The following is a 13,692-nucleotide window of genomic DNA, read 5'->3' on the forward strand; positions in this document are numbered from 1 at the left end:
GTTGTCTCAGTACACCGGGACTGGACCAACAAATTCAGGAATGACGCCCAACTCTTGGACGAAATTCCTCATCCAAACGGCCTCTTTAGCAGCAGCTGATGCTGCAATGTATTCAGCCTCAGTGGTGGAATCCGCTGTGGTGTCCTGCTTGGAACTCTTCCAAGAGACAGCACCGCCATTGAGCATGAATACAAATCCAGAGGTTGACTTCGAGTCATCCACATCACTTTGGAAGCTAGAGTCGGTATAGCCTTCCAATTTGAGTTCTCGTCCTCCATAAACCATGAACATATTCTTAGTCCTTCGCAAGTACTTAAGAATGTCCTTCACGGCTTTCCAATGCATTTGACCAGGATTAGACTGATATCTGCTCGTGACACTCAGAGCAAATGCTACATCCGGTCTGGTAGATATCATCCCATACATGATACTACCTATAGCTGACGCATATGGTACATGTGTCATATTCTCTATCTCTTCATCAGTCTTGGGACACATAGACTTGGATAGAGAAACTCCATGACACATGGGTAGATGTCCTCTTTTGGACCCATCCATTGAAAACCGTTTCAATATGGTATCGATGTAGGTTGATTGAGTGAGTCCTATCATTCTCTTAGACCTATCTCTATAGATCTGTATCCCAAGAATGTAGGATGCCTCTCCCAAATCCTTCATCGAAAATCTACCTGATAACCATATCTTTGTTGACTGCAACATCCCTACATCATTCCCAATGAGTAGGATGTCATCAACATAAAGTACTAAGAATGTCACCGCATCCTTAACTACTTTCTTGTACACGCAAGGTTCCTCCGGGTTCTTGATGAAACCAAAATCTTTATTGTTTCATCAAATTTCTGGTTCCAACTTCTTGATGCTTGTTTTAGACCATAAATTGATCTCTGAAGCTTGCATACCTTATGCTCGCTTCCCATGGATGTGTACCCCTCAGGCTGCTTCATATAGATTTCTTCCTTAATGTCTCCATTAAGAAAAGCAGTCTTCACATCCATTTGCCATATCTCATAGTCATACCATGCAGCTATGGCAATAAGGATTCTTATGGACTTGAACATTGCAACTGGTGAAAAGGTTTCGTCATAGTCAACTCCTTGCCTTTGAGTATAACCTTTAGCCACCAATCGCGCCTTGTAGGTCAATACCTTACCATCAGGCCCAAGCTTTCTTTTGTAGATCCATTTACACCCTATCGGAACAATTCCATCGGGAGGATCTACTAAAGACCAAACTTGGTTTGTATGCATCGAATCCAATTCTGACTGCATAGCTTCAAGCCATAAATTCGAATCCGCATCAGAAATTGCTTCCTTGAAGTTTCTTGGATCACATCCAATGTCGGGTTCATCTTGATCCCCTTCAAGAAGAAGACCATATCGAACTGGAGGTCTAGAAGTCCTTTCGGATCTTCTAGGTGCAGGCGTGTCCAGCAATGGTTCCTGAGGTGTAGGATCGTTATTTTGTATTTCGGGTTCTTCTCGAACTTCTTCGAGTTCCATCATCTCGCCTTTCTTATCCAATAAGAATTCCTTCTCCAAGAAGGTGGCATTCCTAGAAACAAACACCTTTGTTTCAGCAGGATAATAGAAATAATATCCGATTGAATTCTTCGGATACCCTACAAAATAACATAAGCTGGATCGACTATCCAACTTATCTCCCACTGTCCGCTTCACGTAAGCAGGACATCCCCAAATCCTCAAGTACGAATACTTAGGAGTTTTGCCATTCCATAACTCGTATGGTGTTTTGTCCACTGCTTTAGTGTGGACGTTGTTCAACAACAATACCGCCGTTTCAAGCGCATAGCCCCAAAACGAAGGTGGAAGCTCAGTGAAGCTCATCATAGATCGAACCATGTCCAACAAAGTTCGATTACGACGCTCCGATACACCATTCAGCTGTGGTGTCATAGGAGGAGTCCACTGAGAGAAAATCCCATTCTCTTTTAGATAGTCCAAAAACTCGGTACTTAAGTATTCTCCACCTCGATCCGATCGAAGTGCTTTAATACTTTTACCTAGCTTGTTTTCTACTTCAGCCTTGAATTCTTTGAACTTTTCAAATGCTTCAGACTTATATTTCATTAAATATAAATACCCATACCTTGAATAATCATCAGTAAAGGTAATGAAGTAGGTGTGGCCATGTTGAGTCCCTACTCTAAATGGACCACAAACATCTGTATGGATCAAATCCAATAGATTCTGACTACGCTCAGGTTTCCTCTTAAAAGGAGATTTAGTCATTTTTCCTTTTAGGCAGGATTCACAAGTAGGTAGAGAGTTAATATCAGACATATCAAACATGCCCTCTCCCACTAGCTTGTTCATCCTCCTTGAGGAAATATGACCTAGTCTAGCGTGCCAAAGGTTTGCTGGGTTTTGACTATCGATTTTCCTTTTGTTTGTTGTCGCCGGTTTGTCAATACAATTCACTGGAACGTCTTTTAGTTTTAAATTGTATAGATCGTTTTCAAGTTGTCCATTTCCAATTAAACATTCATTCTTGTAAATATTGCAAATCCCATTCACAAAATTACAAGAATAACCATCTCTATCAAGCATAGAAATAGAAATAATGTTTTTAATTAAATCTGGCACAAATAAAACATCTCTCAACAATAATTTAAAACCATTCTGCAAAATCAAACAAACATCTCCAATGGCCGTAGCTTCAACTCTGGAACCATTCCCGAGCCTCAGCTGGGTCTCACCCATTCTAAGCCTGCGACTTCTTGTCATCACCTGCAAATCATTGCAAATGTGAGATCCACATCCGGTATCCAATACCCAAGAAGTTGTATTAAGTGACATGTTTATTTCAATATAGAACATACCCTTTGCAGTTCCTAACTGCTCAAGATACTCCTTGCAGTTGCGCTTCCAATGTCCCGGCTTCTTGCAGTAATGGCAAACATCCTTGGATTTTCCATTGTTTGAAGCCTTTGTCTTTTGCTTCTTCTCGGGTTCCACTTTCTTGGGTGGGGCAGAACGTTTCTTGCCCTTCATACTTGGCCCCTTCTTAGCAGAAGATGAGGAGCCCACCAAGAAAGCTGGCTTATCCTTCTTAAGTGTGGATTCATATGTAACGAGCATATTGACCATCTCTTCAAGGGTGGCCTCTATCTTGTTCATATTAAAATTTATCACGAATCCATCAAATGAAGAAGGAAGAGATAGAAGCAGCAAGTCCACATTGAGTTCATGCTCCAACACCAAATCAAGGGTCGCTAACTTCTGTATGAGCCAAATCACTCGTACCCCATGATCACGGACCGAAGTCCCTTCACGCATGCGGCACGTCATCAACTCCTTAACAGTAGAGAACCTTTCAGCCCTCGACTGAGCCCCAAAAAGTTCCTTGAGTTGCGTGTGAATGTCAGCAGCATTCACCGTGTCCTCAAATCGCCTCTGGAGTTCATCAGACATCGAGGCTTGCATATAGCATTTGGTCTTGATGTCATGGTCACACCATGCATCAAGTTTGGCCAATTCCTCCGGACTTATGTCAGCTGGTGCTTCCTTCGGAGGTGCTTTCTCTAACACGTAGAGCATTTTCTCCGAAGTTAAGACAATCTTCAACTTCCAGAACCATTCCGTATAGTTGGCGCCGTCAGCTTGTTTTGTTCGAGGATCGAGAATAAAGGATTTCGCGAATTCATTGTATGAAATACTGAAAAGGAAAACAGACATATATCAATGATTGTTTAACAATTTACTAAGACATAAAATAGGCGAATTTAATTTTATGAATCTCACTCCCACTATTTTAACGATTTCACCACCCTCTAGTGAAAACGGAAACTTTTTCCTTAGTGAGAACATGGAGTCCAATTGACAAACTTATGGTCCCGAATAATATCAGCCAACCATAATTCTCAAAAGGTAGAGCCCAATTGCTTCCAAAGCAACCCCCATGTGTTTACCTCATGTCCAATAAGGGCCCAATAATATGACGCCGTTTAAAGTGACATGTCAAGATGACCCATCAATATTAAGTTGTGATGGACGGTCGCCATGTGGATCCCCCAATAATATGAGCCGATCCCATGGGAGTTCCACCCAACTTACAACATTTGTCGATCCAATGTACAGCTTTCCGACGGACGGGCCCCCCCAATAATATGAGCCGGACCGTATCCGCGGGTAGCATCACATACATTGACCGTTGATGGAAGGTGGGAACATTTAAACAAATTTAAAATTTCCTTTATTTATCTTGATATAAATTTTAAATCATATTTAAAATGAGGGATTTTTAATTATAAAAATATTTGTCTCATCATATTTAATTTATTGCATGCATTGCCGGATTCATGCAATTTATGTCTATACATGCATACAATCATAATATCACATATTATTTAGGATGATCGATTCCATTTCTAATTGACCCGTGGTTGCCAATCACGGGTCTTAGTCCAATCCTAGGTAATATGCAGTATGCAAATGCAATCCTATTACATATGCTTCCAATTTACATTTCTTCAGTCTTCATTGTCTGCTGGCCCACCATCTTCAAATCTTGATCTCCCACTAAATCTAATGTATTTACAATAAATAACAATGACAAGTAGGGGATACATTTTTAGGGGGTGGGAACGGGCTATAAACCAAGCCCACTTTTATTACATATGACATTCATATCGGGCCATAAACCAGGCCCATTAATAAAACCAACAATAATAAAGACAAAATGTAAATTCCTAACATACACCTACAAAATTGGTCATGGCAATCGATCATCCTTATCCAATAACATTTAATTCAAAATTAATTTATTGGATAACATGCTGTGGCAATTCAAATTTAAACAAGATAAAATCATATTTTATATATAAAATCTCATTTCACATATAAAATCATATTTTATCTCTATATCAAATAAAATCATATTTTATCTATAAAATCCATTTTACAAATAAAATCATATTTTACTTAATATATCATAAAATCATATCTTATCATCAATTGTACCAAAATAATTGATTTCAAAATTCAATTTACGGATAAAATATTAAAATTTTCCAAAAATTCAAATTTATCCAAAATCAATTTTAAAATTTACGGACTCGAACAATTCGATCCGAAATCTCGTGAACCAATCAAAAACAATTTTTGACCGGACCAAAAATAAAATTTTAAATATTAAAATTAATTTTTAAATAAAAAATAATTTTTCCCGCGGGCCGCCCGGGACACTCCCGGGCCGGCCCGCACCCGGGGCGCGGGCGGGGGCAGCTCGGCTGCCCCTTAGGGCAGCGCCTGGCGCCGCCCTGGGCGGCGCCGTGCGCTGCCCTGGGCGACGCCGAGCGCCGCCCTGCGCAGCGCCCAGCGCTGCGCTGGGCGGCGCCGAGCGCCGCCCCTGGGCAGCGCCGAGCGCCGCCCCTGGGCAGCGCCGAGCGCCGCCCCTGGGCAGCGCCGAGCGCTGCCCTGCGCAGCGCCCAGCGCTGCGCTGGGCAGCGCACAGCGCTGCCCTGGGCGGCGCCGTGCGCCGCCCTGGGCGGCGACGTGCGCCCCCTTGGGCGGCGCCGTGCGCCCCCTTTGGGCGGCGCCGTGCGCCGCCCGGGGCAGCAACAATTGCTGCCCCACCGGGCAGCGATCCAATCGCTGCCCGGGTTTTGCCCCGAAAAATTTTTTTTTTTATTTAAAAATATTTATTTTGTTTCAAAAACCGAGACTCAAAAATTTTGTACAATTGATTAATTTAATCGTTTGATCTGAGCAACCTGGCTCTGATACCACTGTTGGAAAACGGGCGGTCAGATCAATCACGATTGATACCCGGTGCAGCGGAAGTTTAAAAATTTTTATCATGGAACAATTCCATGGTGTGGGTATCAACCGTTCAACGATTAAATTATTAGTGTGTGTAAAATTTAAATAACAGTTAAATAAATTTTACCTCAAATCTCGCAACGAGATTAATGGACACCAACAGAACAATTCTGCTCTTGTTGTCTCTCCCTGGAACCGATGAACGCCTTCAATCAGGTCCACGAACAGAGGTTTAATCCCTCTGATAGATTGCACTAGAAAATCTATCAGAAGTTTTCTGCAAAGAGAATACACGAATTTGATTCGTTATTCCTTACTGCGATTCAAAATCACAGACCGGAATTTTCTCGGGCAGAGGGAGGGAGAGGCGGCCGAAAACGTTTTTGAGAGGGGCTAGGGTTTCGAAAATCCTGTCTCAAAAATTATGACCTATTGTGTGTAATTTCTGTACTGAAATAACTTATTTATAATGCAGGCCACTAACACCTTAGGGCCCATTAATCATAAGCTGGGGCCTGACAAGCAAAGCCCGCTCGTTCAGAAATTAATATAAAATTCATCGTGACTCCGATTGATGAAACGATTTCACCAATGTGCACAGAAACCATTTCTGCACGTTTTAAAGTCAAAATAAATTTTCCTGAATCCGAATTCAGTGGTTTCCAAAAATGTCCATCCCTATGTCATTTTAGGAAATCCTACTCCCTTACTCTTATTTAAGAAGTCCAACTCCTTAGTTCATTAAATTTAACTCTTTAAATTTAACTATCTCAACGGGGATTAAAACTCCATTACACTGTGTGACCCTCAATGGTTCAGGGATACAGCTAGCCGTGGGCTCACAACTCCTTGTGACTCGGAACAACACTTTCCGACTTGCCCAACGAATCATGGTAAAGCGCCTAGCAACATCGCCCCATGATTCCCTAGGTATCACTGATAGTGCCTACAAGAACCAGTAGATTTTGGTTAGCGTACAGTACGGTCCCTTCATCCATATATCCCGATCGAATCAACAACCATTGGTATATCGAGAGTCGCTCAAGATTCAATAACTATGCAATGCATCTTGAAGATCAAATTAGTGACATCGCATGTGCTACTAAGAAACCATTTCTTAAATCACATCAAGTACTCTGGCCAGAGATTTGTCACACTAATATCTCCTCAGATCGCATAGGATATCCACACTCGCAAGTATGTGGTGAATCCTTGACAACAATGCATTGACTCCTATATGTGTCGTAACTGTACCCAATCTCGACACCTGATGACCCCCATAGAGTCGGTAAACGAGTCAAAGCACAGCACTAGCATATAGAGTCTCCATGATGTTTCAAGTCGTAAGGACTAATGGTGTACAACCAAAACCGCGGACTTTATCCACTCGATAAGTGATAACCACTTGGAAAGTCCGGATAGGGTAGTTCGATTATTCATCCTATGAATATCCATTTGCATGCTTCGAACATCTCCATGTTCCCTACCAATGAAACGTGGTACTCCGCATCGCAAATGCTAGTCTCAAACTCGAGCGATCCTTATCCTTATTATCGGACGGCTCAATCGACTAGGAACGGTTTTAGAATATACAGTGACTATAAGATGTATTTCATGATAGACATCTCCATGTTCTACCACATCTTACATACACTATAGTATATTCAAGGTCTTTATCAAAACAACAATAGTATATCACAATATAACAATATGAAGTAATATAAAGTCATTGCCATAAAAGTGTAAATAATATTAAACAAAAGATTGTTTATACAAAGAGTCATCAAAGCCCATAGCCACACAGTTGGCTCACTGGGCACCCACTCTTACACACATATGATCAACCAACCTCCAACATGGTGAATCAGACGGATGACGTAACTGACCAGCAACTCTTGTGGTTTCTTTATGCCAAGTTAAATTTTTTGAGGTCTTTAAAGATTTATACATACGTTTGAATCTTGGTATGGGGGGAAAATACCACATCACCTTGGCAGGAACACCTTTCTTCTCAATGTTCTTCTTGTTTAGCTTCAAACGCGACAAGCCACATTTAGGGCAACTTACACAGTCTTTATATTGTTTTCTATAAAGGATGCAATCATTGGAACAAGCATGGATCTTTTCATGGCTCAACGACAAACAACTCAATGTCTTTTTTGCATCATACGTTGAAGATGGCAGATTGTGATTATCTGGTAGCATATCCCCAAAATCTGTTAATAGATCTGAAAATAGAGCATCACTCATCCCATGCCTGGCTTTGGTATTGTACAGTTTCACTAGTGCACTCAACTTTGTGTAACGCTTACATCCATTGTACAATGGTTTCTCTGCGTCCTCCAAAAACTTCACAAATTCTTCTGGATTTTCTGTGTAGTTCTCGTATGCTGCCTCACACATATTAGTTGTTTCAAAGTCTTTGTGATAATCATCAGTTGGATCCTGGTTGGTACTCCAATTTACTCTATCATTTTCGGCAGACTCGCCATGCCAAATCCAATTAACATAATTTTGACTAAAACCATGAAAAAAAAGATGCTCTCGAATCGATGTAACCGGTCCTTTTTTCAGATTTATACATTTGCAACAAGGACAATGAATGAAATTGGGGTCAACGTGGAGATTTTGCAAACAACTGCTGATGAACTGTTCAACACCCTCCTGATACTGTTTGGATCTTCTATCCGAGCGAATCCAAGATTTATCCATAATTCACAACTTATCTTCAACAAACAATTAAATTTATGAAATTTATATATAATAACAAATACTAAAAGATTAATATACAAGAATCATGAATGATTTCCACTTCAAGCACTAGTTACTTGGTTTTTAAAAACCAAAGGGATTTTTTAAAAAATCATTGTGACTCCAAAAATCAATGCTAATTTTAGGAATAGTTCCAGAAAAAAATTTTAAATTCAAATATGACCGAGCCAAGCTCTAATACAGTAAACTATTTTCAAAATCAAGAATGAATACTTTTGGTTTCAAAGTAAAAACGGGAAATTAATTTTACTAGTGAACAGAAATAAAAAATATAATATGCAAAATATTAATTTATTTAAACAAAAAATGACAAATAACTTAATTTTTCAAGCACAAAGGCTAGGAAATTAATTTAGCAGTCTTATCGAGCACAATTACAAGCATAAGAAACGAAATTCCCAATGCGAACAATGAATCATCATATAATCAAAATATTGTAAGCACATGGAGAAAATATGCGACCAGGTTTAATTTCAAAGCACATTAAACGTCCACTGAAGCAGAAAAAGTTCAAAAAATACCTGCTTTTGTTGCGGCTAGAGCTAGGATGCTACTTTCAAGTTCAGCTTGTGTCTGAAAAGTAGCTGCAGCAAAATCAATAACACATGCTATAGTTTTTAGCTCATTGTGAGTGAAAGAAAACTACCAAATGCTTTATCATTGCCCTACTGGTGTATAGAGTATAAACCAACACAATATCACAATTATTTTCTTTGTGCATCTCGAATCCTCTTTGAAATTGATACATGTTGAAAGGAATAACATGCCATATTGAGTAAACCTACGTTTCACAAGGGAAAATTGCATCTTTTTTAAATCAAGTAAGTTAATAGGAGGAAATTAAATAATGTACAACACAATTTGAATCAACAAAATATAATAAGTACTGTTTGTATGTTTACGCGAGGGGAAATAATAAATACTTGTCAAATTGTTGCTGAAGCAACAGAAGCTATAGTGCAGGAAAACCAAAAAAAAATACACCAGATGGAGTGGTAACTAACAGAACAGTAGATTGTTTAGCAAAGAAAGCAACATAAAATAAATTACTAGCATTATATTGTCGAATGATTCAGGCATGTCCAGTGTTGGATCCAACACTCCAAAGACCAAACGAATTGATAGGTAACTTTTTTTCAGTGTTTCCTCCATTCAAACTGTCATCTACTCAGTATCAATTTCCCATTATATTTTGCATCAAACCCTTACATGTTACTTAACTTGTCCCCAAGCCCCTACATGAAAAACTCTCTAACCAAAGACCAAAGCTGCTTCTAACCACAATGGCATAGAATATACTCACGTAAAAAATGTTGTTACTTGAAATAGCAACTCGCACAAATTATTTGACATCATTCCCAAGCTACTGTGTGACACAACAACTCATGCATTCTGAACAACTGAAGCTAAGCGCTTTAAGAAATAGCAGAATTATGAAAATTATGATGTGGCGACTAACTCAAAGTCATTTCCTTTAAGAAAAAAGGCTAACATTTGACATTTCTCTATTTTCAAAACACCTAAAGCAGCTCTAGTACCACAATATGCTTTATAATTTTCAATGTTCAAGGTACATATTTGTGGAAACCACTCAAGAAAAAAAATACCTTCATTTTAAAGTAAAACCCAAACCAAAACAAAATCTAGCCTACAGAATGTTTAAAAAACCAAATTCCTCCACAGATAAACTATATTTACACACACACACACACACACACACACCACACATACAACACTCCTCTATATGCGCAAGCATAACTATATAGATAGAGTATCACAATAACACAGCTAACACAAATGGAACAGAGAGACGATGAATCAAATCAAAACCTGAATTACTAAAGAATTTTTTTTAACGGGAACAAAGCTTAAAGAACACATTTGCTCGCGGGCCTAAACACAGAGATATATAGGGTTCGTCCTTTGACAAGAAAAACTAAATATGTATGACGATTAACCTTGCACTTCAAAGATTTAACTAAATGGTCGTTTCTCATACGGTGGAAAAGAAGTTGGGCCGTGAGAAGGATTTTAATCAAAACGAAATTAATTATGGCTAATATTTAAGTTGAATGAATCAATAGAGAAGGATTTTGTTCGGCAAAAAAGGTTCAGAGATAGAAAAGGAAACATACTTTCTGCACTGAAATTTTCCAAAACATGTAAAACATAAATTGAAAAAAAAAATAGAGAGATTAACACCTTTTTCTTTCGAAATAGGGTGTTGGCGTCGGTTCCCGGCGGTGGTTGATGGGGGGCGGCTGAAGAAGAAAGGGATCGAGCAGCTAGCTAGCTAGGTTTTCTTTCCCACAACGAAGAAGAAAGGGGATCGGATCGTGTGTTGTTTTTCACAAGTGTTGAGTAAAAATATCCGTTTATTTTTTACTTCATCAATTATAATAAAAATATTAATTTTTTTACTTATTACTTCATCAATTATAGTGTGCCGAAGTAAAATACTGTCCAAAATAATTAGTGAAGCCCGCGTTTTTCAAGTACCGAAGTAAAAGGTGTGTTTTTACTTCATCCTGGTTAGTACCGAAGTATATTGTTACCTTTTACTTCGTATTTACTAATTGACGAAGTAAAAACTGACGAAGTAAAAGCCCATTTTTCTACTAGTGTTAGTAACTATAGATCTCAGCTGCTGTCCTTTCCCTCCGTCTAAACACTTGATGCTTTCCTGTTACTACCCATTGAAATACAAACACTTTCTAGATCACAATCTGATGATGACATCCTCAAAATATTATATAAATTATTTGAACACAATATTTTCTTTATCAGTTTTTTTCCAAAACTGATACTTCTAAGATTAATCTGAAATAACTTCTCAATTCACTCTCCGAAACTGAGTTAATGATTTCTAATCATCAAATGATACCCAAAAATTATAGTTGTCTTTTATGTAAAAGAGACATTCCACCTCCCCCATTACTGGGTTACATCATCTGTATCTACCATAGACAATTTCAGAAAAAAAAATATTAAACTGGTTTCCAATGTCACAAGTGCTAATACTTACAAATCCTTTTAAAACCAAAAGAATCCCAAAATTTGAATTAACACATTCCAGGAATCCTCAAACAAGTAAGAAATTCTAAGTACATTTCTCAGACTAAGTTTTAAGCATACTGGGTTACAGAATTGCTTTAATAATCTCTTAGATAACTAAACTCGACTTAATATTTATCAAACTTATCAATCGCATAAATTATAGTTGATCTATTATATTTTACAATGATGCACGAATTATAAGCCTGAATTAATTAAGTCAATCCTCTTACCCATTCTCGATTTGTTAGAATTTCACTCGATAGATCAACAATTATGATCTCTGTGGTTATGCTTATCGATAAATTATCTGAACCCAAAACACTTGGAATAACCAAATTTCCATACTGATTTTACTTATCTTATCTCTGACGATGTCAGACAATAATAAAAAAATAATCAATGTCACTGATCCTGTTACCAGTATAGTTTTATCATCAAGTCTGTCCCTATTCTGTCAGGAATAGACACTAAGTTTCAAATTCAATCGTTGGCTAGTTCCCAGTAAATCATGAGTTATTCTGGGCCATTGTCACAATCTTATCTCTGAAGTAGTCAGACGATAACTAAGTAGTCACTGACGCGAATCTTGATCTACTATAAAATTGTTATTTATCCAAATAACATAGATACTAAAATCAATAATCCTTGGATTAATTTCAATCAAATTATCATCCTCTATTCCGAACAATCTCTGTTACTAGAAGATCTCATTCCATATTTCTAATGAAATTAGACAATATTTCAATGATCTTTGATAAACAATCAGTCCTTCTACTAGATCAATCCATCTAGTGATATCTTCCAATATTAAATGCATAATTTATCTGCTCAGAATGATCGCTAGTCAAGGAATACTCTTTCCAAGACTATCCTGACAGCAAAAATCTTATTCTGTATCTCTGACAAAGTCAGACGTTAACTAATTCTCTTAGATACTAAATATGGTATCAAACTCTATCTCTTGCAATATAATTCAAATGTTGCATAACTATACCTCTTCTGTGACTATTGCAGAACCATTAGACTATGGTAGCCTCCCCTGAACAACCCTCCCCCTGAAGCACGATTGGATTCCAGAGTAATACAGGTATAGGGTTGCGCTTCCTCTAGTCATATATCTTAACAGCCCACAGTTCTTGGTATAATCCATTACTATGCCTCTGATGAAAACACATCATCCATGGCAAAGTCAATGACTCAAAAGAATATTCTGGAGAATACATCTAGAATTAATCAACTGAAAACATGTATAATCTAACCCAATTATACAAACATCAACCAAATCACTTCAGTTAAATAACTGATCAACTAATCACTAGAATAAAATCAAGATAATCTCAAAGATTACAATACTTGAACCACAAATCTAGGTGATAAATAATCTTTTATTACAATCCCATGTAATCGAAATATTCAACTATTACATTACACCAAAAGATGTACAATGATATTAATTGATACATCCAAATGTCTGGAATCATTAATAAGTCTGATTCAAATGCTTACAACTGAAATATTTTTTACAACAAAACTTAAATACAGTATTTAAAATCTCAAATTCAAGCGGAAATATTTCATTCTGTCTTCTGATCTTGAACGTGAGGTTTATGTCCATTTTCAGTCAACGGTCTCCATGGATTGCTGTCGGACCCCTTCCTTACAAGATCTAAAAGATCTTACTAATCTACCAAATCCTTCCAATATTGTTCGGTTCCTTATCTGGTATATGAGACAAGATCTTTTTGACAATTGATGTGATGGTATTTTCCTATGTTTTATTGAGTTAATTTGTGATGATTAGGTATATTTTTATTTTCTAAATTCATGTTATAGTTCTTAATCATTGTATGTGATTTGATATAGGAAAAGAGAAGAAATGGAGCTAAAGATGGAAGAAAAGAGCCAGATAAGAGAAGAATTACGAAGCAACAATGATCAAAAAATCATATTTAATTGTAGAAAAGTTCAAATCCAATCTTCATTGTTCAAAATAAAGTTCAAGATGTTTTAAAATAGCTGTTCAAATTTTAGTTCAATCCGACGGCTAGATCTCTGGATATGA

The 13,692-nt window shown here is 37.7% G+C and overlaps 1 protein-coding gene across 1 annotated transcript; it reads right to left on the bottom strand.

Moving 5' to 3' along the window:
* Positions 1–7,610: 7,610 nt before the first annotated feature.
* Positions 7,611–8,513, bottom strand: LOC140870886 (uncharacterized). Its single transcript, XM_073273292.1, has one exon. The coding sequence runs from the start codon at positions 8,511–8,513 to the stop codon at positions 7,611–7,613; it is 903 nt and encodes a 300-aa protein (XP_073129393.1).
* Positions 8,514–13,692: the final 5,179 nt, after the last annotated feature.

The sequence above is a fragment of the Henckelia pumila genome, unplaced genomic scaffold (assembly GCF_033568475.1).
Source record: "Henckelia pumila isolate YLH828 unplaced genomic scaffold, ASM3356847v2 CTG_270:::fragment_3, whole genome shotgun sequence".
NCBI lineage: Eukaryota > Viridiplantae > Streptophyta > Magnoliopsida > Lamiales > Gesneriaceae > Henckelia > Henckelia pumila.